This window comes from Pocillopora damicornis, chromosome 13 (genome assembly GCF_964200805.1).
Source record: "Pocillopora damicornis chromosome 13, jaPocDami1.2, whole genome shotgun sequence".
Lineage (NCBI taxonomy): Eukaryota > Metazoa > Cnidaria > Anthozoa > Scleractinia > Pocilloporidae > Pocillopora > Pocillopora damicornis.
In genome coordinates, this window is record NC_142682.1 from 15,948,248 (window position 1) to 15,974,662 (window position 26,415).

The window sequence follows — 26,415 nt, forward strand, 5'->3', positions numbered from 1 at the left end:
GTTCAAAATACCGTCGAACTTGTCGAGAAGATTTCAGGCTGCTCTTGGAAGAAGAATGTACACTGCCCACATTCAAAACATCTGTTATCTGTTATCAAATATCAAAGCAAATATCATGGTAACATTTGAAAAATTATGTTTTTCATGTCAAAGGTTAGAAAACAATGTTATTTTTGACTTAATTCCATTATTTAACAATTGGTTCATACTTCAGCGTGCGTTCATCGAGATATGAAGTTTGGAGAGCACGAAAGATGCGTAAGAGTTGCTCGAGGAGTAGCTCAATAGGAATATGAGGCACGCTCACGCAATTGAATTTGATTAGACAAATTTACGCGCTAGGTTATAATTAATATTGGCCAGTCTGAGTCTTTCCATCACCTAGCTGACCTTGACGTTCGCCAATTACATTTTTCGGATTTGGTTTTGTTGTTCATTATTTTTGGGGAGGATCACTTGGTTTTAATGGGGTACGGAGGGAAGTCAGTGAGTCGTCTCTAACAGAGTTAAGAGGAAAGAGGAGGACAATAATAAATTGACCGCCAATGAGGGGTGGGGGGGGGGAGAGTGAGATGGGGAACCTTATTACCTTATTAGAATACTTCTTAGGGTTATCAGGATAATTTTATTGCGACACATCCAAAATCCTCCAAGGCCCCACTCCCCCCCCCCCCCCCCCCTCCTCGCTCCAGGCGATGAGTACTTAAGGATGTCAGACTCTCAAGAGCAGACTTATTGCCACTTATGCTTGGCTGCCTGACAGAAGTAAATGACAAGCATTCACATAATTTATTCGAAGCACGTACACTTAAAGGTTTTTAAAGGTTTTTCGCAGAACTGCAATTGAGAAAAGGGAAACTGGTGTGAAGGACCTCACTGACTTGGGTAAGCATTGGAAATAACTCTTAAGCTCTAATTAATACTTTAGTAGATCTAGTTCACGCGTCTTTCTTATGAAGAGGTGCGTTGCAAATGTCCACAGTAGAGTAACATTTGCATTTGAGAGGAAATGCTTCCCAACTTACGACGAAGAAAATGGGTCAAAACACCAAGCTTCGTAGTTCTTTACATACCAATATTTTTGATATTGTGGTTTTAACAATAATTGCTCTGATCTAAGTTCAAGTTATACATGTGCAGTGATCAGCGAACGGCAAATGTAATCAGTGCGAGTGTAAATGCATTCCATGCCGGTGTAAATGATGGTTTTTCAAAGGATCTAATCTGTCAAAAATTCTAAATTAATCATCACTTTCAAGAAGAATCTCTTTAATTTCACATGGAAAGACTGAGCTTGTGTGTCAAAACAACATCAGAAATGTATGAATATTTTAGGTGCCAACAGAGTAAACTAAAGCTGAAACACGGAAAAACTTGATAAAATACATCACTGCGAGATTAAAAAAAATTACGCATGTTAACAAAAAAAACATCGCCGTCTCTAAGAATTTTGGTTGCTTGAAGGTGAACATTTTGGTATTCTTCCTCGCTCACGCGCCGTTACATAAACCTCCCTTCGATAATTACAAGTTCTACAGTTACTATGTGACTCAAGACTACGAAAGACTCGCGAGTCTTGGCACACTGTCACGGAAAATGAAGCAGACAATAACTCCGCGTCATAACCCAGGCAATATAAACTTCGTTTGAAAGAACTATTTTTTAATTATTAATTTTTAATTACAGGCGTCTATCAGCCTTCGTCGCTCAGTTTTACTGTTATTTTCAGCCATAGCTTTCTTTTACACATTCATTCAAACGCCGTTCCTTTGGGGTGTCTAGGTCAAAGGCCGCGGCCTGGTTGTCTAAAGCTTATCGCATAATAATCTTCCACCAGACAACACTTTTTAGTATTTCATCGTTTGACCGTCATATCCACAAACCGTGACGTAACTGCTTCATTAATCAGGATTCGTTCACTTTCTCCTTCGACAAAACCCGTTTTAGAGGTAAGAAGAGAGAGAATCCTACAAACAAAATTGAACGCATGTCTCGCACTTTTTGAGTACAAAGACTTCCTTTCCACCACATTTCTATTTTTGTTCCTTACAGGGTGCTAGCCATGGGAAACAGCGTGGATTGTTGTTACAACTCGCGCTGGTCTTACCAGTGCATTTTCCCTTGCATTCGTTTTTGTACATACACAGGACGCCGGGTCTTTTACAACTACGACGGCATGGAAAAGGTTCAACCACTCGTCCATATTTACCACCCCCGGAACGAGCGCGTTCACTCTCTTCCAGATGCTTTCTATGGCATTGATGACGACGATGATATACAAAATCAAATCAAAAGCCATAAAGGTGTGTACACGAACATTTGTAGGAGCAAAAATTATAAACTGCGATTAAGCGATTGAGAGAGTGGGACCAACTAACTTGACTAAAAACAATCACAGTAACTCCTACTTTAATGAATGACTGATTAGCTTTGAGAATTCACGCTAAAACATACATTATCACGATGCAACTTTGAAACAAATGCTTCCTGACATATGGAATTGCTACGGGTAAAAAAGTACCTGCAACTGATTTGATTCATCTGACTTTCTGATTACACAGGGCTTGACGGCGCTGGTCAGATCGCGGCGTTGTGCAAGTATGCAGCGGACAATGGTTACACCATTCGCGCCGTGGGCACAGGTTCCTCTTGGTCTCGTCTCACCCATACTAGAGACATACTTGTGGTCATGACTGATTTGAACAAGATTCTGACGGCCCCAAAGATATTGGAGGATTCACAGTCGGAGGATTCAGAAATGGAAACAACGGAAATGAAATATGAAGTCGAAGTACAAGCCGGGAAACGTGTTGTAGATTTTGTCGAGGAACTCGACCGGGATCATCACAAGGCGCTCAAGATGATGGGCAACTACGCAGGCCAAACGGTTGGAGGAGTGGCGAGCACTTCCACTCATGGATCAGGATGGTTCAGTGGAACAATGGTAAGATTAATCGAGTGGTCAAATAAAAATAGTATATTATAGTAGGGTGCTCCTGCGGCTACATACGTTCTCGGCCGCCTTACGGAGAAGCAGAAAAAGTCTATCTGCTTCGAACAAAATTCAAATAATTGCCTCATGGTCGAAATGTTTAAGAAGATAGCTGGAAGAAAGAGGATTTACAATTTTGACTAAAATTACAGTTGACGAACTGCATTGACTTACGCTAAGATCCACATATCCAGCTTTCGTGCTGTTCTGGTCACGTGACATTCCAAATATGGCAATATACGTTCACAATGCAAAGATTGCCGAACCGAACTTGCTAATGATGATTATCAAAATGTTTCTATGACCAAGGTTTATCTCCTCGATTTTTCAAAGGGAGGAGCATGTCTTAAACTCATTCACTAAAAAATCTTAGGTCATTTTATGTCTCGTTTGCAGTCCACTTTTGTGGTGGGTCTTCATTTAATCGTACGTGGTGGAATCCAAGTGAAGGTACGTGGCGGCCCTGAAACCATTGCGGATTGCGAAGCAAAGATCGATGGAGCCAAATACGGAGACGACCCAGTCGAGATCAAAAGTAGTGAGGTGTTAAAGGCATGTCAAGTAGGGTTAGGATGTATGGGGGTGATCTACTCCATTACATACAGCTGTGTTCCCATGTACAAGCTGGAGGAAATCAGAAAAACGGAACAGGTCTCTTGGCCAGAAGTTAGGATTGAAGACGACGAAGGCAACAACGACGGTGACGATGCGTTAATGGGAAAGAAGTTGCAATTAGGGGAGGTTCTTGAAAAGTTTGCTAAAATGTACAAGACGAAAGATGCAGAATATTTCTCGTTTTTCGTCAATCCATACCCGCAAGGACCAAGGTAAGGCCTCAGGGCTACGTAGTAGAGCAGAATTAGTTCTTTAATACGAATGTTATAGAGCTGGCTGTATTCGTAGTGGTGTTTGTAATGAAAGCTATGGTAATAGTGGTGGCTGTGGAGATGGAAATGGCGGTGGGTGACGATGCCAATAATAGTGATAGTGGTAAAAGAAGTGACGGTAGTGTTCTTGGTGAGAGTAGCGCTGATGGTGGTGTTTGCAGTACTGGCACCAGTTGTTTGAAGGGTGGATAACGCTATCCACTGGATAAGTCGCCCACGGGTAGATAACGCAGTAAGTCTTGACACTTAAAGCGGTATCCGCTGGATATCAAGTTATCTGTTTGATAACTGAACCCTGGTTTAGTGGTATTGTTTTCTATGGCGGTGCTGCTCGTATTAGTGGTAGTAGGGTTGGCAGTGGTGTCGTAGTCTTAGTGTTGGTAATAGTGATGATTGTGGTGATGATGTTGGAAGATGTGCTGCTGCTAATAATGGTAGTTATGGTAGCAATACTCTTACTGATTACAAGGGTGGTGGCATGGGAGATGAGATGGTTGTGATGGTAGTACTGGTGTTCATGCTAAATGCAGTGGTAGGTACGGTTGTGGTGCTGGTGCTAACGCTAGCGGGGGTAGAAGAAATGTTTCTGGTGATGGCAATGCTGATAACAATGTAAATGGTAGCTACGGAGACGGTGATAGTAGTGGCAGTGGTGGTGGCATTAATGATGGCGGCAAGGATCGTGGTGGTGATAGTAAAGGTCATGTGATGGTGGTGGTTGAAGTCTTAAAAGACTCAGTACAGATAATTCTAATTTAAGTCCCTTTTCATAATTCCTGTTACGTTTAAGGTGGCGATGAACTCAATAATCTCGTTACCTCCTTGCTCCCTCAGGAATGACAAGCATATTGAAATGGCTTACTTGAAAGCTTTCAAAACAGATCGTAGACCAACCTGCTGTGCTTGTTGCTCATGCTGTTGTAATTGTTGCGGGGGAAGAGGAATAGCGGACCTAGGCTGCATGCAGACAGACTGCACAGCCTCTTGCCTCCAGGGATGTGCCAATTGTTGTCCCACTCGTATTCCACAGCTCACCAACTTCGGTGTGTCACAGTTCTCGTTCGAAAAACCGTATCGGCAGACATGGTACAACGTGCTTCAGTTCACGAAAGGCAATATCCAGTAAGTAAAAACACTTGCTGTGTGAAACTTCTTAGCTGTCATCTGCACAAACAGCCAAATAGACCGATTGAACGTGATTTTACGACAAAATATCAACGTTTTCAAGCCGTAAACGGTTTGACTTATTAAACGAAGGAATAATTGCCATTTTCTAAGGCGTTGCTATTAAACATATACTTTCGTTTACCATCAAATAGAAAAATGGAGAGCACGTTTTTATTGAGTTTGGTAAATGTAAAGCCTAAGTGATTCAAAGGGCCGGTCAGCACAAAGGCTAACATTTAAAACTGCTGGTTACAACTCCTGGAAAGAAAAGGCCGACCTCAGGCGCCGGAAGGTGCAGTTTATCGATTCGTTCTTCGTTTCATGTTTTTCTTAGCTGAGTAATAAGTGGTTAAAGCAAACTAAGAAATCCCAAATGATTTTCAGTCAAATATTGCTGTCAAATAGAGTCTTGTCGTTTCTTTTGTAATTTTAGCGTTCGCACAGCAGAATGGTGCTTACCGTTGGAACACCTCCATAGTGCCCTGACCATGGTGATAAAACTGGCTCAAGATTACGCAGAAAGGCATAAACAGTATTCTTTGCTACCAATCTATGTGAGACTTGCACGTTCTGATGATTTGTTCCTGAGCCCTGCAAGCAAGTTTAGACCTGACGGAACTATAAATGATCACAACTGTTACATTGAGGTAAGAAAAAAAAAAACCTTTCCTAAGAATTACCATAAAATAAGACAATAGTAAGGATTTAGTCTTTACTTCATGCTTTTTAACTTTTTTTTTCCCAGGTACCATTTCTCCCTGGAGCATTCGGTATTGACGAGTTTCAGGAGACGGTAGAGAACAAGCTATGTGAGGAGTTCAAGGCAAGGCCACACTGGGGAAAGAATAATCGCCTCAACCAGTCTAAGATCGAGGCGATCTACCACAAAGATAGCCTGGAAAAATGGGGGGAAGTGTACAGGATATTTAACAAAGGAGGACCGTTTGAAAATCTCTTCACACATCATATGGGTTTTGCCAAGTTGTTTGATTATCCAATCGATAAGCAGCCTTCTGCCTAAGAAGTAACGTTTCATTACCTTATTTTGTCGCTCTTAGGTATAGGAAGAAGCGCAGTAGTTTATAGGTAGAATTCTCATATGTATACACTGGTTGACAGTCTTCGGTAATCAACGCCTAGAAAACAACATACTAAGATGTGTTACCAGATGACCTGGAATAACCTAAGACTACGAGCACTTAGATAGAACCGGCCAATCAAATCGTGCCATTTAACCCTTTAACTCCCGTGAGTGACCAAGACAGAATTTCTCCTTACTATATCTATACAATATCATGCAGACAAGTGATGGGAATAAAGAAAAATATTAATTATAGAATTACTAATTAACTGATCCGATACTAAATTCTCTGAACTAACATTAAAAGAACTGTATGGTCGGCAGTAAGGAGAATTACAAATTTGATCTGGGAGTTGAAGGGTTAAGAATCATCTTCTAGAGTGTCTTACATAATAAATGTAACCCATCAGAGCAATGTATAAAAGTTGACTTGATAGAGCTAGTGGGACAATATCGATTGATAATAGAATTCAATTTTACAACTTGGCAGATCTGACCATTGCCGTAAAAAGAACTGAAATAGCCAAATAGAAATTCATAACTAGCACTCTTAAAACAGCTTGTTTCACTGATAGTTTTAAAATGAACAGAAGTTATTGTTTATTTGCCGCTATTTGAGGAGGTTTCATGCAGTTGTAGCTAATGTAGCCTTTTTTCAGTTTCATTCTCTTGACAATATTTTGCAACTAGTTGTATCTGTAGAAACCAATCCCCCTCCTAGCCCCAGTCCGGGCGGCTATCCATATAACTTTGACTTTCGCGCAGATCAAGCAAATGTAACGGTGTAGAAGGTGATCGCTTATGCAGCCGTATTCCAAAATCGTTAGGTAAATTCCTCTATGTTATACGTATTTCTTGTTATTTCCAATCTTGTAATTGGTCGTTCCGTTCTTGATGTATTATGTTCGTAATACATTACTTAGAAACCACTGGCAATTAATGGCGTGTAAATAGAGGAATTCGATCCTGTCGTCAAGAAATTAAACTCCTCTTAAATTTATTGCTGATGCGTTGGTTACAGTATCTTTCTGGTATAACAAGGAATTATTTGTTCAAACGTTTGCCCTTATTAATTACTTTTTGGCCAAACATTAGGTAGGACTGCGTGGTGGCCTAATTTGCCTTGATTATTGGATTTTGTTCTTGGACAAGACTCTTGCATTGGCTCGATTACATAGCTTACAAACAAATACATACAACTTTATCGGGTCTCCATTTTCAGGGCTTTTCACTCAGTTGTATGAATGGGTGCTAGCAATTTAATGATAAACTCCTGGCTGACTAGTCTGAATACGAACGTTGTGTGATAGGCCAATTAAAATAGGAGGCTGCTCAGATTCTACCTTGCCAAACAGACCCTTCAATGTTGGTATTAAAAGTCACACAAATTTGAATTACTTAGATGAGAGAAAGTTCTGTATACTGTGTCAAATAGCAAAGGCTTGAAAACTAGAACATAAACAATATCCTACAAACTGGAAAAACTAAGTTGAACAATGGAGCACAAACCTGCCCAAAAAATGCAGGGCAATACTTTTTAGTTTAATTCAAGGATGTCCGCCGAAAAATTCAGGTACTTGCAAAGAAAAAAGTCACTCTCCAACAAAGTATATCTTTATTTGAAGTGGAATGATCAAAACCAATAAAAATACTATTAGTACTATTTGAAATTAGAGAATTATGACAGCAGGAAAACCATACAATACAAAGTTTGAATTTTTTGTTTTGAATTTTTTGTTAACTGCAAGAAATGTATGTCTTTTGAGGAAAGACATACATTTAGTATCACTTCCTGACAGTAAAGGACCAGCTGAGGATATTGTTGGTGCAACAGCAGGTGTCAGTGTTGCTGAGGTAACTGTTGGTGTTACTGCTGATGTTACTGCAGTTAACAAAACTATCAATAGAACAAGAATTTATGCAATTGTTATAGAATTGTTGAAAATGTGAGCTACAAAAATTTTAAACAGAATATATACATGTACTTAAAATTAAAAATCTTGCGTATGATCAAAAGTTGTAAAAGGTAAATATCTTTTGTAAACTTTAAGCAAGTACTTTCACAGTCTGTGCTTCAGTTTTGAAATGCCTTTATTGATTGGGGCAACTACAGGAGAGGGAGATTTGTTAATTAACCCTTTCACTTCCAAGATCTAATTGTTAATTCTCCCCTCTGGCTGCTACACACTTCGTTGTTAGTTAGTTACGATGATTTGATGTTAGATCAAGATTATAACTATTACCCTATAAGTTTGAGTATTCTCATTACCTGTTTGTCAAATAATGTATTGATATTGAAGGGAGAAGTTACATGTTAATTACTTTGAGGAGTTACAGGGTTGATGCAGCTGAAGCAACTAAAACAACTGAATAGTAACTCCTAAATATTCAAACACTGTGGAGAGCTGCTCTTCTTGGTGTGTAGGAAAAAATTGGTATAGCAAAGTAAACAAGCTAGTCAAAGAATTTAAAACTAAAATGGGGATTTTTCTCCAGTAAATTATCATGGAGCAATTTAATGTGGGTAATCATTATAACCTCAGCATGAGCTGCACACATACCACTTTGCTTTTTAGACTCTTGTAACAACTAACCTTCAGAGTCAATGAAAACTTTCTTTGGTCTTTGTCTGAATGCATTTTGGATGCTGTATCCATTTGTGAGACTATTAAAAACTCTAAGCATCTCTGTACCCCAGTAGCAGATTTTAGTATCATCATGCTACAAAGCAATCAACATCATTATATTTTGCAGTCAAAGACACCTTAGAATCAAAAAATATAAATGGCACTGGGTTGTGTTAATATTCTTTAAATCTTTGCTAATGAAGTGCTATGAACATTAGTAAAAGATGCATGCAAGTTAGTTCCGGTTTTGAATAAAAATTGAAGAGATTATTCTAAAAACGTGTTAGAGGCTTATTGTCTTGCAGTCTTTGAGTAGTCTTTCATTTGGTGCCATAAATTTTCACTACCTCAAAATTTGCTGGGAGATTTATAACGTCAGTGCATTGTTAACGACATTGTTCAATAGGACTTTATTAATTCATTAATTTCTAAATTAATTTTTGCTTGACACTATATTCAAATTTAGCTAAGTGCTAACATAAAGATCCTCAACACAAACTACTTCAAAATCATGATGCTGAATAATGCATTTGCTAGGCTGGAAGCAAGGGCTGATGCTAGCGGTATTTCTCTAAGGCCCGCTTCAAATGTCGTGCTACTGCCTGGTCGAACTCGTTTGACAGTAGCGCGTCGTTTGAAACCAAGTCGTGCTTCTGCCGTGTAGCACGGCACGTTCATAGCAAGTAATTAAAATCACCCAACATGCCGGCCTTTATCTAGCCCCTTTGAAAGATACCTGGCTTTGTCATATCCAACAGCACTCAATGACAAAAAAAAACTTGTGACAATTTCGATATATTGATTAATGTTACTGTATATGAAGCATGACCATTAAAAAGGCTCTTAGAAATACCTTGTGGGGTTTACTCCCGCCAGAGTTGGAATATTCGTGGCCAGTAGGTTTGCAATTTGACAAGAGGTGTGCCTGGTAGAAAATTGAATGTCAATGACTCTCCTTTCCTGTATCAAAGTTTCCATGCGCGATCTTCTAGGAATTGCTTTCATCGAGGCATCCTCTTACCGCAAGTGAACAAACGGTCTTGTGACGGATGTGTTTCTGTCCACATTATCTCGTCACCTTTTCAGCAGGGCTGAGGCCTGTGCGTCTACTTCAGATTGATCGAATGGAGTAGAAAGGTGGTCTTCAGACATGTTCGATTTCCTTTTGTGTAAATCTCAGCTTTGCTAACTTTTCGCACTGAGTAGAAGTGGAGAGGTAGGAGATTCGATATAATGTTAGCCTGCAGTGCAGGCGTCTTATTAATGCAAGCTAACGCTATAAACTCGCAATCGTTTATCCGACCGGCCATGTTTGATTTGCAGTTGAGTGGACGGTGGGGTAGGGGGCGGGGGAAGGGAAAAAGGTAATCTGCGCTCCCCTACCCCTACCCCTCTCCTTATTTTTGACATTCGACCGCCCCCTTGGAACAAATTTTTTTCTCTCCCCAGCCTTTCGCTGCCATTAAAATCAAAGATGGCGGCCATAATTTTCGCTACGAAACCACTGAGTACTCGCTCGCCAAAATTACGCCTGCTCTGCAGGCTAATATAATGTGAGCTAGCTCCTAAATTCGGGCGTGTACTTTGATTACCTTGACAACGTTTTGACTACCTGGTACCTTTTGTGTTAGGTGTTACTAGGGAATAGAGTAATCGGAAATTCACGTGATCGATTGGAAGAGGAAACAAGCTTTGTTTTGAAAATTGAAAGTGACACTTAAATGAGGAGTATGCTGAGATGGTAGCCTGCAGAGCAGGCGTTTTTTGATGTAAGAGGGCTTATTGATCGGAACGCTTATTTGAAGGCTGCCATTTTAGGCGTAGAAAATAGTTTGTTTGGTTTTGTTTTAGTTTGTGTTGTTTTGTTGTTTTTCACTTTTACTGGAATGTACCAATCAGAAAAGTTATCATTAATTTTAACACGCTGTCTGCATTCAGCCAAAAAGCTCCTAATCAGGCAAATACTTTGCAACGAGAGACAAAGAAGAAGACAGTTGTGGGGTATGCTGTCGAAAGTCTTCCTGAGATCTAACGATACAGCACCTACCTACCCATCAAGATTTTTTCCCAGTGATTCAAATGGCCGATCAGATCTGTATCACATACATGACCCTTATAAAAGGCTCACAAGTAGTCCATGAGACTATTCGCATAACTGGTGGTAGAGACAATTACCAAATATTGCGTCAAGATGGGTAACACCGAAATGAATCGATAATTTCTTTTCTCTAGGTGTTGATCACCTTTGAAGACAGGTGTTACTTGGCCATAGGCACCTCACCCATGCAAATGCAAAAATTGATGAGCTCAGTTAACGGTCAAATAATTCCTTCAGAGGTTAATGCACTGATGCACAACAGCCTGTCCCTTTTTGGATAGTCGTAGCAGCGCAAGCTATTAACAACGCGGTTAGACTGGAGCGAGAAGAAAAAAGCGAAAATAGACTGGGGAGAGACACTTCTGACTCTTATAATCGACCTGATAACAACATTTCGTCGCATCCTCCTCATCTGTAGAGACATTGACCGCGTCCTCTGAAAGAGGCTCGGCCTTCTTCGCAGAAGTACAGAAAGAATCAAACATGGAAGAAGTCTCAAAAGAACTTCATTTGCTGCCTTTTTTTTGAAAAGTGCGTGCTTTGGTAAATATGAAATTTAATTTAGCGGCTCGAATTCCGGGTGAAATTGCACAGTGAAAACAGATGCCATATTTAACTAGAAAATGTCGCTCTGGAAAGAATTTTCAGCCAGTAAATTTAAAACAGCTTGTGTTTTTAATAAAATATAAACTGTTTTCACTGTATTTCCTGTCATTTCCGACTTTTCTAGCTGAAAACACAACCAGAGGAAAAAACACCAGGGAAAATCGTTGGGGAGCGGATGTATTTGAGCAATTGAAGATTGACCAGAGCAAAAATTAGTGTCACTGAGAGTTTAGCGTCACATCTCAAGTAAATCATCAGTTCAAAATTGTTTCGAGTTTTTATTTGTTTAAGAAAAACGTAACAAGCAAGATTTTTAGTAGAACGGTTCGTTCCAGCAGATGTTTTTCTGATAATTTTTAACATGACCATGAATACGAACATGTGTCCTCAACTGGTCGCGAACGAAAAACAAATTTGGAAATAACCATTGCAGAAGCTGCTATCTAGCCGTGTGGCAGAAGTCACGAGGAATTTCAAAAAAGTGATTTCAAGGACATACGTGTAGCACTTTTATTTTGCGGGGTTTAAATTCTGCGGATTCTGCGGATGAGAAAAAAAAAGTTCAGCAGAAAAAAACACCAGCAAAATTAAAAACCGCAAAAATTTACTTCCATTGATATTTTAAAAATGGCTTTTAATCCACTTGTGTTACTGTATATCATACATTGAGGTAAAAGAGAACTTTTAATTATGAGCTAGCTACAAACAAAACGAAATGATAAAAGGTTAAGTCAACGCTTTTCCAGTCTCTGAGGCACAAGAAACGAACTCAAGGTAATCAATCAAAAGGCCACGTTAAACTTGCTCGAACGGATCATCCGTAAGGACACCATTTTCTAACGCCTTTAGGATGCCACATTTTTTCCGTGATTGAAAGTTTTTCTATATATGTTGATAAAAATCGACCAGCCAGTGCGAGGTATGCTCAGGCATAACCGAAATTCCCTTGTTAACAGCAATTTCACTGGTGTTTTGCCCAGCGTTTATATTCTTCTCAGATTTCTCCAGCGTACCATCCTTAAAACTTTACTCACATAAAAAAATTGAAAATTAAAGTATAAAAAAAAAATAATAATAATAATAATAATAATGGAATAAAACGAAGGAACTTTATTACCATTCGAAAAGTTTGTAGGGATAAGGTATAAAGCTAAAATAATTACTCAACAGGCCCTGTTTTAAATTACATTACATCGGCCCTCAACCTTTCAACTTAAAATCAAAGAAGCTATCCACATTCAATGGGAGAAACCTAAACTTAATCACGAAATTTTATCATGTTAATGTAAAACTTTCCTTATAAATGCATACATTATTCTGTGACTATTGCTTGTTTTGTCCAATCAGCATTTTGTTACACACTTCAAATTCAGCTTTGCACTTTGTATTATTCAGAACTGAAGAGGATAGAAAACGAAACATGTTTTTAAAAAGTGTCGTTCATTTTCTTTAAAAAAATACCCCGTGGGAATTGTTAACTATCACATGAATTATAAAAGTTGAGGATGTTCCATTTCCTCTCTTGTTGACGTCGTGCTGCTTGAAAAGAAAACCGCAAAAATTAGTTCCCGGCGGAAATTCCAGTCTATTCGAGCCGCAAACATTTGTTCCCGCAAACTATTGCTTGGGCTACCTGTACATTTAGATAGACACTGATGACTGTTTTGAATCTAAATGGCAATCAGTCTGCTGTTCAGGTAACAACATAGGAAGCGGTCAAATAACAAGCGATTCACTGTGGAAGTGAGGTATTTTTATTGAGAGTTTGACTGTATTTTTTATTCCTAAGAGCGGTCGTAAATATTCCCATACAAACTCTAATGATTTCGCCCTGACCCTTATTTCGTTAGACGATCATGTCGCAGCTGGAGCTTGAGCCGCCTATGAGTTGCCTGTCAGAAGCAAAAAGGAGAGGCAATTACTTAATTTATTCAAAGCACGTAACTTAGGGGTTTTAAAAGTTGTCCACAGAGCTATAGGGCAACTAGAATTAAGGACCGCTGAGAGAAGAGCAACTAGTGTTAGGGACCGCAGCGATTTGGGTGAGGATTGAAAATAACTCTATATAATAATGCTATATGCTTAATGCTATAGAAGATCTAGTTCACACGTCTTTCCTATGAAGAAGAGCGCTGCAAATGTCCATAGCAGAGTAACATTGACATTTAAGAGGAAATGCTTGCCTAACTTATGACGCAGAAAACTGGTCAAAACACCAAACCTCATAATGCTGTACACACTCATACCTTTTTATATTGTGATTTTTACAATAATTGTTCTGATCTAAGTTCAATTTATACATTTACTCTGATCGGCGAACAGCAAATGTAATCAGCACAAGTGTAATTGAATTCCATGCCAGTGTACATGACGGTATTTCAAGGGATCTGAGCTGTCAAAAATTCTTAATTAATCATCACTTTCATTTAGAATCTCCTCAATTTTACACGGAAAGACTGAGCTTATGTGTCAAAACAACATCAGAAATATATGCATAGTTTAAGTGCCAACGAAAAAACTGGACAAAATATATCACTTCGAGATTACAAAAAATTACGCATGTAAACAAAAAAAAACATCACTGTCTTTAAGAATTTAGGTTCCTTGAGGGTGAACATTTTGGTGTTCTTCCTCGCTCACGCGCCGTTACACAGGGCTCCCTTCTTTATTCACATTTTTCACACTTGCTATATGACTCAAGACTACGAAAGACTGCCGAGTCACAGTACGCTGCCACAATAAATGAAGCAGACAGTAACCCAGTGTCGTAAGCCAGGCAATATCAGTTTCTTTTTGAGAGAACTACTTTTTAATCATACAGGCGTCTATCAGCCTTCGTCGCGCAGTTCTACTGTTATTTTTCAGCTATGGCTTTGTTTTATATATTCATACAAACGCCGTTTCCTTGGGGTGTCTAGGTCAAAGGTCGCAGCCTGATTGTCTGAAGCTTATTGTATAATAATCTTCAACCAGACAACACTTTTTAGTATTTTAACATGGGTAACCCTGGTTGCTCTTTCATTTTCAATCAAAAGCATAAGAAACAGCTAAAAAAATGCAATCGTCCGTAGAAGTCTGTAATAGGAGCAACAGTAGGGAAAATGAAAAGTTACTTTCACTTTGCTTTAAGTATGTTACTCATTTTTTAGTTATTTTTTTATATAAAAAAAAGTAACTCTATGTTAGCGTATAGAGTGGTATGTTGCTTGCACCAATCAGATCGCCGTATTAGGGTATTATCGCGCACCAATCAGATCGCCACATTAGGGTACGTACCTCGCATCAATCAGATTGCCGCATTAGGGTATGTATCTCGCACCAATCATATCATAGCATTTGAATATATTGCACCAATCACAGCGTTTGGGTATTGTTTTCTTGTAAATAATGTCATGGAACACGGGGCTGTGCACAAAGAATGACATTAACCAGAAATTTTGGGCTCATTGGATAAGTGTGACGGTTTGTGGCCAACGCGGGAGCCTCGTCGATTAAGGTCGAGATTTATCGGGATATAAAAGGTAACCAACTTTCATTCTACCACGTACCATGAAAACAATGTCCTAAGTCCAATCGGAACATACCTAATCATTGCACTACATGAACATTAGGCAATTTTTCACGCGCTTGTATTGTATTCCATCAATCAAATTCCATTTTGCCACATTGAACTTCGCTCTATCACGTGTCATTTTCTTGTAAACGACTTGCTTTTTATTACTTACTTTAACTGCATTGTCCAGCCTCACTAAAAAAAGATTCACATGGAATTAAAAGCTAATGATATTGAGTTTTCCACTCAATTCTCCTGCGTTTGACTTTTTCCACAAGTTTAAGTCGCTTTAAGCTTGGACTTAACCCAACTGCGTGTTGATGACTTGTAAAACAATCTGCATTTCATCACGCATTTCACACACAGAGGGCAAAGTCCAGATAGGCAACAACCAATCAAGGAGCCTCTTTGAAATATTATCCTTTTCTCTCGTTCAATGTATCTTCACTTATTCGAGATCACAATATATATCTGGTTAGGGTCTATTAGAGGTACAACACAGTTTCAGTTTGCTTTTTGTGGTAAAATTACGCGTAATTATATTTTTGAGGTAACTAACTGTAGACGAATAATTTTGATCTTCTCTCTGTTGGAGGAACGGCAGCAAGCGTAGTCTCTTTCGCAACCGTTATTTGATCTCGTTACGTAACGCGCTCTCTCTCTCAAACGGGAAATAGCGGGCGCTGTGTGACGAGACCAAAAAACGGCTGCGAGGGAGGCAACGTTTTTTGAAAGTTATTCTCTTTTCGGTGACAAAAATGAAAACACTACGTGCACAAACTGTCCCATCTCAACCCATTCAGCCATAAAGATAACTGTTGCATGCTACGCATGCTTATGTTTCATTTTGCGTCGGGATTTACCAAAATCTAGTGATGTTGCAGACTTGATTCATTTGTAAAAGTTGTTCTTCATCATTCAATGTGTGACTCTGCCGACCCTGCGCTCTTTACGTTCGCAATTGCGCAGTCGTTTGACCGCTATGTCCACAAACCGTGACGTAACTGCTTCAATAATCAGAAGCCTTATTAGCAAGATTTGTTCTCTTCCTCCGTCGACGAAAGACATTTTAGAGGGAGGAAGAGAGAGAATCCTAGAAACTAAATTGAACACCAGTTTCGCTTTGTTTGGGTACAAAGACCTCTTTTCCACCACATTTCTATTTCTTTTTTCCAGAGTGCTAACCATGGGAAACAGCTTGGATTGTTGTTACAACTCGCGCTGGTCTTACCAGTGCATTTTTCCTTGCATTCGTTATTGTACATACTCAGGACGCCGGGTCTTTTACAACTTTGATGGCATGGAAAAGGTTCAACCACTCGTCCATATTTACCACCCCCGGAACGAGCGCGTCCACCGTTTTCCAGAAGCTTTTTATGGCATTGATGACGACGATGATATTAAAAATCAAATGCAAAGCCATGATGGTTTGTACACGAACATTTATAAGAGCTAAGATGGTAAATTGTGATTGAGCGATTGAGAGTGAGACCAACTAACTTGAGAACAATTACAGTAACTGCTGCTTTAATTACTGACTGATTAGCTTGGAGAACTCACGTTGAAACATATATTATCATAATGTAACCTTGTAACAAATGCTTCCTGATATATGGAATTCCTGAGGATAATAAATCAGCTGCAATTGTATCGATTAATCTGACTTTCTAATAACACAGGGCTTGATGGCGCTGGTCAGATCGCGGCGTTGTGTAAGTATGCAGCGGACAATGGCTACACCATTCGCGCCGTGGGCACAGGTTCCTCTTGGTCTCGTCTCACCCACACTAGAGACATACTCATGGTCATGACAGATTTGAACAAGATTCTCGCAGTCGCACCACCGACACCAGAGGATTCACAGTCGGAGGATTCAGAAATGGAATCAACGGAAACGAAATATGAAGTCGAAGTACAAGCCGGGAAACTCGTTGTAGATTTTGTCAAGGAACTGGACAAGAAACATAACCTGGCGCTCAAGATGATAGGGAACTACGCAGGCCAAACGGTAGGAGGAGTGGCGAGCACTTCCACTCATGGATCAGGATGGTTCAGTGGAACAATGGTATGGTTAATGGAGTGGTGAGAAAAAATATATCATATTATAATTGGGTGATCTTGCGGCTACGTATGTTCTTGGCCACCATACGAAGAAGTAGATCAAGTCTATCTGTCTTGAACAAAATTCAAATAATTTCCTGATGATCGAAATGTTTAAGAAGACGGCTGGACGGAAGAAGATTGACAATTTTGACTAGAATTGTAGTTGACGACTTACGCTATATTGTGTTAGATCCACATATCAAGCTCTCATAGTGTTCTGGTCACGTGACATTCCAAATATGGTAATATACGTACACAATTCAAAGATTGTCGAACCACATCTTTGAGACAATTCAACGGCTTCCTATAGCCATGAATTTACCAATGATGATTGTCAAAGTGTTTGTATGACCAAGGTTTCCCTCCTAAATTTTTCAAAGGGAAGAGCATGTCTTAAGTTCATTGACTAAATAATCTTAATAATTTATGTCTCGTTTGCAGTCCACTTTTGTGGTGGGTCTTCACTTAATCGTACGTGGTGGAATCCAAGTGAAGGTACGTGGCGGCCCCGAAACCATTGCGGACTGCGAAGCAAAGATCGATAAAGCCAAATACGGAGAAGACCCGGTCGAGATTAACAGTAATGAGGTATTAAGGGCATGTCAAGTAGGCTTAGGATGTATGGGGGTAATCTATTCCATTACCTACAGCTGTGTTCCTATGTACAATCTGGAGGAAATCAGAAAAACGGAACAGGTCTCTTGGCCAGAAGCGACGACGACCGAAGACGACGAAGGCGACAACGACCTTGACAATGCGTTAGTGGGTAAGAAGTTGCAATTGGGAGAGGTTCTTGAAAAGTTTGCTGAAATGTACAAGACAAAAGATGCAGAATATTTCTCGTTTTTCATCAATCCATACCCGCTAGGACCAAGGTAAGGCCTCAGGGCTACTTACTAGAGCAGGATGAGCTCTTTAATACGAACGTTATATAGCTGGCTGTATTCGTAGTGGTGCTTGTAGTGAAGGCTATGGTAACAGTGATGGCGTTGGAGACGGAGATGGTGGTGATAGAAGTTTTTGCTGAGTATAGTCGCTCTCGGGTGGATAGCGCAGTACGTCTTGCTAACACTTAAACCGGTATACGCTGGATAGCAATTTATCTGTTGGATAACTGGACCCTAGTGGTTGTGGCAGTGATATTTATGGTGGCGCTGCAGGTATTGGTGGTAGTAGGGTTGACAGTGGTGTCTCAGTCTTAGTGCTGGTAATAGCGATGATACAGTGATGGAGTTAGGGGATGTGCTGCTGCTGATAATGGTAGTTATGGTCGTAACACTCTTAACGATTACAAGGGTAGTGTCAATGGCAGCAGTGGTGGGGACCATGGAGATGGTTGTCATGGTGTTGCTTATGTTGATGCTGGTGTAAATGCTGAATTTAGCGGTAGTGACGGTTGTGGTGCTGGTGCTAATGCAAGCGGGGGTAGAAGAAAAGTTTATTGTGGTGAAAGTGCTGGTAACAATGCTGGTGGCAGGTATGGTGATGGTAATAGTGGTGGTGATAGTAGAGGCGCTATGATGGCGGTGGGGGAAGTCTTAAAAAAAAAGGCCGTTTAAGGTGGCGTTGAAAGTAATTATCTCGTTACCTCCTTGCTCCCTCAGGGATGACAAGCATATCGAAATGGCTTACTCGAAAGCTTTCAAAACAGATCTTGGACCAACCTGCTGTGTTTGTTGCTCATGCTGTTGTAATTGTTGCGGGGGAAGAGGAATGGCGGACCTAGGCTGCATGCAGACAGACTGCATATCCTCATGCCTCCAGGGATGTGCCAATTGTTGTCCCTCTTGTATTCCACAGCTCACCAATTTCGGTGTGTCACAGTTCTCGTTCGAGAAACCGTATCGGCAGACATGGTACAACGTGCTGCAGTACACAAAAGGCAATATCCAGTAAGTTAAAACACTCGCTATGTGAAACTTTCTAACTATCATCTGCACAAACAACCAAATGGACCGATTTTTGTTCCATTTTTACTAGCCGTGTAAGAAGGTGGTTAAGGCAAACTAAAATATCCCAAATAATTTACGACACTCAGTCAAAAATTGCTGTCCAATAGAGTCTTACATACATACATACATGCATACACGCATACATGCATACATGCATACATGCATACATACATAACTGTATTTAGAAAAGCAGGTCAGGAATACGCAACTTACTAGCTGATGTGGACCTTCTATAATTATAAATAAATATAAAATCAAATTACTTATCTTAAAAGTCTTCTTGTTTCTTTTGTGATTTTAGCTATCGCTCAGCAGAATGGTGCTTACCGTTGGAACACCTCCAAAGTGCCCTAACCATGGTGATAAAACTGGCTCAAGATTACGCAAAAAAGCACAAACAGTATTCCCTGCTACCAATTTATGTGAGACTTGCGCATTCTGATGATTTGTACCTGAGCCCTGCAAGCAAGTTTAGACCTGACGGAACCATCAATGATCACAACTGTTACATTGAGGTGAGAAAAAAAATCCGTCCTAAGAATTACCATAAAATAAGACAATAGTAAGTGTTAAGAAGAAAGTACCGGACTGAAAGAACCGGACTGGCATGTCGTGCGATTAGCACGTGCGCGCTAAGACATTTAAATTTAACCGGTTCGTAAGCAAGTCACGCGTACGATTTCTCGCGTGTCTTTTTTTTCAGTTTTAGTTGCATTTTGGAGGTTTTTGTTTTTGAGTTTGTACTTTAAGCCTTTACCGTTTTATCGTCTTTCTACCAATTAAACGTGCATGCGTTTAAAGAAGATTTTCGTTATCGCTTCCGAACAGTAAGGATTGAGTCTTTACTTCATGCTTTTTTATCTTTTTTTCTCCCCAGCTACCATATCTCTCTGCAGCATATGGCATTGACGAGTTCCAGGAGACGGTAGAGAACAAGCTCTACGAGGAGTTCAAAGCGAGGCCACACTGGGGAAAGAATAATCGGCTCAACCAGTCTAAGATCGAGGAAATCTACCACAAGGATAGCCTGAAAAAATGGGGGGAGGTGTACAAGATATTTAACAAAGGAGGCCCGTTTGAAAATCGCTTCACAAATAATATGGGTTTTGCCGAGTTGTTTGATCATCCTATCGATGAGCAGCCTTCTGCCTAAGAAGTAACGTCTTCTTACCTTTCATTGTCGCTCTTAAGTATCACTTAGATTCTTTCGCACGTAGGAAGAAGCGCAGTAGTTTAGGGGTAGAATTCTCACATGCCTGAACTGGTTGACACTCCTCAGTAAGCAACGCCTATAAACAACATACTAAGATGTGTTACTAGATTATCTAGATTAACCGAAGACTACGAACACTAAGATGGAATCATTCCATTTAAGAATCATCCTCTAGAGTGTCTTACATTATAAATGTAGACCATCCGAGCAATGTATAAACATTTATGATTTGACTGAGCTAGCAGGAAATTTAGATTGATAACGGAATTCAACTTTATCACTTGGCAGATCTGACTAAATAGAATAGTGAGCAACTCAGGCTGTCAGGAGTGCCGGTATCTAGCACAGTGTAACAGAGTGCGAACAAGGTCTTAAAAACAACAGCCTCATCGTTTGCGGCATCTTTTATGCGACTCTGTGGTAGATAAAAGAAGTGTTCCATTTCTTTTTTTTTGGCTTAATTATTCATAGGCAGCAGTAACTGAAGTTCGTCGCCGTACTTTAAAGAAGCCGAACCAAATACATAAATTATTTTAATGTATTTTTCATGCTGTTTTTACTCGAGGGCATGCGCAAAGTAGTGTTTTGCAGAAGAAAAATGGCGTCCATGGCGACCAGAGACTGGAGCTATTCCTACATTTCACCGCTGATAGGAATGGCTCCGACTAGTGCTTTTTATTATCTTTTTTTTTGTTTTGGCTAAATAATTGACACACTTAGATGCACTAATAAAACCGAAAGAGCGTTTCATTCGTTTCTTCTTATGTTGAACTTTACACTACTTGTAAATGAAGCCCTCTTTTATTAATACAGGACCATGTAGTTTCTAAGTTTTAAAATAATGCAGCTACTGCATGTCACGTTTGGAAAATCACGCAGTGTTGCGTGGCTGCGACCGATATATTTAATTTACAGTATGCTCTGCTGGAGAAATATGGCTTGGCCGCAATCGAGGGAGTTTTTTTGTGGAACGCTGACTTTCTGGGATAAATGTTCACATGAAGGACAAATCCTTTCATCGGGCTCCTCATTTATTTTTGCACAACACCTAAAGGAAGAAAGCCGCGCATTAGTTTAATTTTGCTTGATAATTTTTAACAACTCCACTAGACCTGAAAATAGGAAAAAACAAACCAAAAAAACAAAAAAAAAACCGTCTAACCAGTCAAACCAGTGGCAGTAAGTCTCGCACTGAATCATGTCGAGTTGCCTTAACTATTCGCAATGATGGCACAATCAGTCTTCGGACAGCTTTTAGGCTATAACCAGAAAGAGTCAAATGATTTTAAGAAACTTGCATAAAATTAATGAAGGCTGTTCATCACATGACGCTGTTTTGGAACGTATATATCTCGTTTGCTATTGTATTACTATTGTTTTAGAAAAGGTATTTATATCACTTAAATTTAAGAAAGAATTAGAACAACTTAAACCACGTTTTCTGTAAAGTACACGAGCCATCCTAACCTAATTTGCAAACTGCTTTCCTGGCACCATCTGTAATAAACCTCTTCAAATCTGCTAAGTTAGCTTCTACTGCCTCTTCGGGTATCAAAGATACCCTGTCCATATCCAATACGTCAGAAAAAAACAGTTTAAAGACAGATTTTTCAGGTCTTCAATGGAGTGATGTTTTTCCTTAGCAAACCAGTGAAGCATTTCTTGTAATTCTACAAGAGAAATAAACAGATGGTGAGGTGAGACAGGTGTGATAGGCTAGGAAGAAAACATCTCGAATAGTGAAGCACCACATACCTTGTGCGCCATCGTTTTGCGATGTGAAGTCTACAGGTACTTTAATGTTGTTCTGCTCTGCTTGCTCATCATTCTTCCAATTCTCAATCATCTCCATCATTTCTTCCTTGTTTGGTTTTTCCAACCTGATATTTCTCTTCTGTGTCTTTCGTTTGGTGGAAAAGAAACGTTTCTGGACCTCAATTTTTTGGTTTCAGGTGCACTCACTTTAGGTATAGCAGCCGACAGTGTACTTGTCGTACGCACGTGCTGCACCGTCGAAGTTAACTATTAGGAGGAATTGACACTTTTCTTTAACTGTTGCAGCGCATCTTCATCTTCACAGAATTTTACCGTCATCAATCATCTGAGCAATTTGGTACTTTCCCCATTCTTGCCCACAGCTCCTTTATTAGACAGTCTCGTAGAAAGTTCATCTCGTTGGTGCTGTCGTGGTATGCAGTATCACTAGATGTTTCCTTGTAGTCAGGATCCATATATATATGATTGTCACACTGTCTTTTTCTTTCTACTTCCGCATCTCACAGGCCCTCGTACGAGGATTTTCTTATAATTGTTTCGATAAAAACACCTGGGGGGTCGTACTGATCATAGAATAAATATTACTGAAAAAGTTCATGGCCCTGCATTGATAAAAGAGGGCTTAATTCGAAAGCATTGTAGAGTTCAATGTAGGAAGAACGTAGTAAAACGCTCTTCCAGTTTTTATCTTAGTGTATAAATCATTTAGCCAAAACGAATAGCAAAAAAATAAATAAATAAAAATAAAATAAAATAATGAGCGCATGAGTCGGAGCTATTCCTGTCAGCGGTGAAATACAGGAATGGCTCCAGTCTCTGGTCGTCTGCCTGAACTGACTAAATGAGTTTAGTCAACGGAAGAAAGGCTCTCGCTCGCAGATTGCTGTCGGAATCCATGGCGTCCGCCATGATTACAATTGCAATTGTATGCTAAACCAATGATCTAATGCTAAACCAATGATCTAATTAATTAATTTTCTTCTATTAAATTAATTTCGGCCTAGCTAAGTAATGAATAAAAAGGAAAATTTGCTTTGAAAGACTGACAGAGGAGGCGTAAATGGATTGCTGGTTGCTAGTTGATTTCAACTACAACTTTGAGTGTTATTACTTGTTTTAAACTACAACTTGGAATATGATTGGCTTACTGAATTTTCTCATAGCAAACTACCCAATAACAGCTATGCAAGTGAATTAGTGGAAAAGAGGGGCTTTTTAAACAAATCGCAATTGCGGAAAAGGTAATTTTTATGATTACTCAGGACATGAGACCCCTAAATTCACAAGAACGATCAGGCCCACTTCCCTTGATGAGAGATGTATATCAAGACATGTAAAGCTTATATTTATAAAAAATTTCTTAGGTTGAAAAATAAATAAAACAAAATGACTTACAGATAAAACAGATAAAAAAATAACCACTCATTTCCATGCAAAGACAACTTCCACAAAACAGATAAGTCACTGCTAGCGGCCACCCCATGCAGTGGAATAAGGCTGGATCTTAACCACACCCATTATACAACTATCTGCTTCCAAAAGTATCAATTTTTCCCTTTCAGAATGCCCCTGGTTTTCGTCGTGGTACAAAAAACATTCTACCGGGAAGTTTTATAATATTCGTCCACTTCTGCCTCCCTAAAACGATATGGATCAGAGGGAACCGTGCGGTGATCAAAGGGTTGAACAATGCTTCTAAGACGAAGCTGATAGCCACGAGAGTGAAGGGAATGACTTTCCTTATTCTCAACACGTTTTCCTTTATTGTCTGCTACTTCTTTTTCTTGGCCAGTTTGCTCTACAATCATAAGGCGGAACCATACCGTAATTTTCAAACTGATTTCATATCACGCTGTGGCTTCGGTGGAATAGTTTTTTCGAACGGTGTAATGAACGTCGTAATTAACGTCGTTCAGATGAGTGATTTTCGTGAATTTCTACAGAGAAGTTACTGCAAGAAAAAACGAACAGCTAATTCCAACAAAGCACAAACAACAGCAATGGGTGGCCCTACTAAAGGACAACGGGATAAAAATTCACAACTAAAGGAACTGAAAGTGATTTCGCGGCCTGTTACCATTGCAAAAAGTCAAAATAAAAATAACAAAGACAATAACAACGATGTATTACTTTCAACATACTAATTTAGTTCATTTTTTCTACGTGAAAGAACTCCCAGAAATAACAATGATGTAAATTTGTGGTTAATTTAGCGTAAAATAAATTTCTGAAGATTTTCACAGATTTCTGGAGATCTAAACTCATTTATGTAATAAGATTACATAACATTCACATGTTAATCAATTTATCAAACTCTTGTGGAAGCAGAAAATGTTTATTTGGAAGCTCTTTTGATTGTGTCATTTTCTTGTTCTCTGTTTGTGTTTGCAAAAATTTGATGATTTCTTCCCCTTTATCTTCTTAAGGACTGATATAAAAACCTGTGTCTTGTTTGTGCTGTTTAACATCTCTTGTGTCCTGTCTCTGGTGTTTTGAATTGGTTGTTTGGGAGTGTTGAATTTGTCATAAAGTTTCTGTCCGAATAGCTGGCCTGTTTTGCTTCCAACATCTTCTGCACCTTTTCATTGGCTTTTGCTGCCTTTATAGCGATATCTTTGGCAACCTTTCCTGTCAGTTTGGAGGCAACCTTGCCTGCGACTTTTTTTGGAAATATCAAAAAATACCTTCATCATCTTGAATCATTTTAGAATTGCGCTTCATGGTCTCCACATCGTAATATACACTATGACCATTTTTTTCTCTGATCCGTCGTACTCTTGACATAGATATTATGGTTACATATTCAACTGAATTCAGAAATATTGGTATATTTATATATTATCAGTTTATTTTAAATGTTGCCTGACGTATGCAACATGTTATGTTTCAGTTATCACAGACAGTTTCAACAATTCATCAAGTATCCGCCATACCTCATTGTAAATATGTCATCATTTTTATTTTTATCTTCCTCTTCATCATTACCATCACTTTCTTCAATAGTGTCCAATGGATCAAAACTTGACGGTAAGTCTGATAACCATCTATTAATTCCACGAACTGACCCCTGGTGAGACCCTTGTTGAGACGTTATGTCTGAGAGTACATCAGGTAAATTAATAATATTTTGTTGGTTTTCCTGTACTTTTTCAATTAGCTTATCCTGTGTCTTATCAATAGTCTCTTTTATCTCTATTTGTGTGTCGATAATTGGTTTGAATATTTCTCTGGTCTCATATTGATGCATATCTCTTCCATCACGGTAATCCTTAATTTCTTTTGGTATCTTATGTTTCAGAGAATAAGCATTCTTTTTCTCGTTTTCTCGTTTTCTTTGGTTTGCCGTGACTCTTTGTTTTGCCGTGACAGTTGTGGGCCACTGTATTAAAGAGCTGGCTGTATTCGTAGTGGTACCTGTAGTGAAAGCTATGGTAACAGTGATGGCGGTGGAGACGGAGATGGTGGTGGGTGGCAATGCCAGTGATGGTGGTGATGGAAGTGACAATAATGTTTTTGGTGAGAGTAGAGGTGATGGTGGTGTTCGCAGTACTGGCACCGGTTGTTCGAAGGGTGAATAACGCCATCCACTGGAAAAGTCGCTCTCGGGTGGATAGTGCAGTACGTCTTGTTAACACTTCGACCGGTATACGCTGGATAGCAATTTATCTGTTGGATAACTGGACCCTGGTGGTTGTGGCAGTGATGTTTATGGTGGTGCTGCTGGTATTGGTGGTAGTAGGGTTAGCAGTGGTGTCTCAGTCTTAGTGCTGGTAACAGTGATGATTGTAGTGATGATGTTGGGGGATGTGATGCTAATAATGGTAGTTATGGTGGTAATACTCTTACTGATTACAAGGGTGGTGGCAATGGCAGCAGTGGTGGGGACGATGGAGATGATTGTCACGGTGTTGCTTGTGGTAGTGCTGGTGTAAATGCTGAATTTAGCGGTAGTGACGGTTGTGGTGCTGGTGCTGATGCTAGCGGGGGTAGGAGAAGTGTTTATTGTGGTGAAAGTGCTGGTAACAATGCTGGTGGTAGTTATGGTGATGGTGATAGTGGCGGTGATAGTGGCGAGGATCGTGGTGGTGATAGTAGAGGCGCTGTGATGGTGGTGGTGGAAGTCTAAAAAGACTCGGTATATTTAATTCCAATTTAGGTCTCACTTCGTAATTCCTTTCCCTGTTTAAGGTGGCGATGAAATCAATAATCTCGTTACTCCCTTGCTCCCTCAGGAATGACAAGCATATCAATATTGCTTACTTAAAAGCTTTCAAAACAGATCGTGGACCAACCTGCTGTGCTTGTTGCTCATGCTGTTGTAATTGTTGCGGAGGAAGAGGAATAGCGGACCTAAGCTGCA

General features: G+C 39.6%; 2 protein-coding genes across 4 annotated transcripts in view; both read left to right on the forward strand.

Moving 5' to 3' along the window:
* Positions 1-21,035, forward strand: part of LOC113684771 (L-gulonolactone oxidase) — a 30,716-nt gene extending 9,681 nt beyond the window's left edge. The window contains exons 1-7 of one of the 3 annotated variants that reach the window (XM_089190932.1): positions 2,851-2,944; positions 16,188-16,438; positions 16,691-17,076; positions 17,556-17,989; positions 18,719-19,006; positions 19,368-19,581; positions 19,944-21,035. In XM_089190932.1, the coding sequence (XP_089047058.1) occupies positions 16,198-16,438; positions 16,691-17,076; positions 17,556-17,989; positions 18,719-19,006; positions 19,368-19,581; positions 19,944-20,219 (1,839 nt within the window). In that variant the 5' untranslated portion in view covers positions 2,851-2,944; positions 16,188-16,197 and the 3' untranslated portion in view covers positions 20,220-21,035. Of the gene's footprint in view, positions 1-2,850; positions 2,945-14,786; positions 14,980-16,187; positions 16,439-16,690; positions 17,077-17,555; positions 17,990-18,718; positions 19,007-19,367; positions 19,582-19,943 lie in introns of those variants that run through there. The other 2 variants (XM_089190933.1, XM_089190931.1) reach the window with 2 other exon arrangements.
* On the forward strand, positions 730-7,127 carry LOC113684795 (L-gulonolactone oxidase). The gene is made up of 7 exons (XM_089190934.1): positions 730-885; positions 2,053-2,303; positions 2,562-2,944; positions 3,389-3,819; positions 4,714-5,001; positions 5,480-5,693; positions 5,792-7,127. Exons 2-7 carry the CDS (start codon positions 2,063-2,065, stop codon positions 6,065-6,067), a joined length of 1,833 nt encoding a protein of 610 aa, XP_089047060.1. The 5' UTR covers positions 730-885; positions 2,053-2,062; the 3' UTR covers positions 6,068-7,127.
* Positions 21,036-26,415: the final 5,380 nt, after the last annotated feature.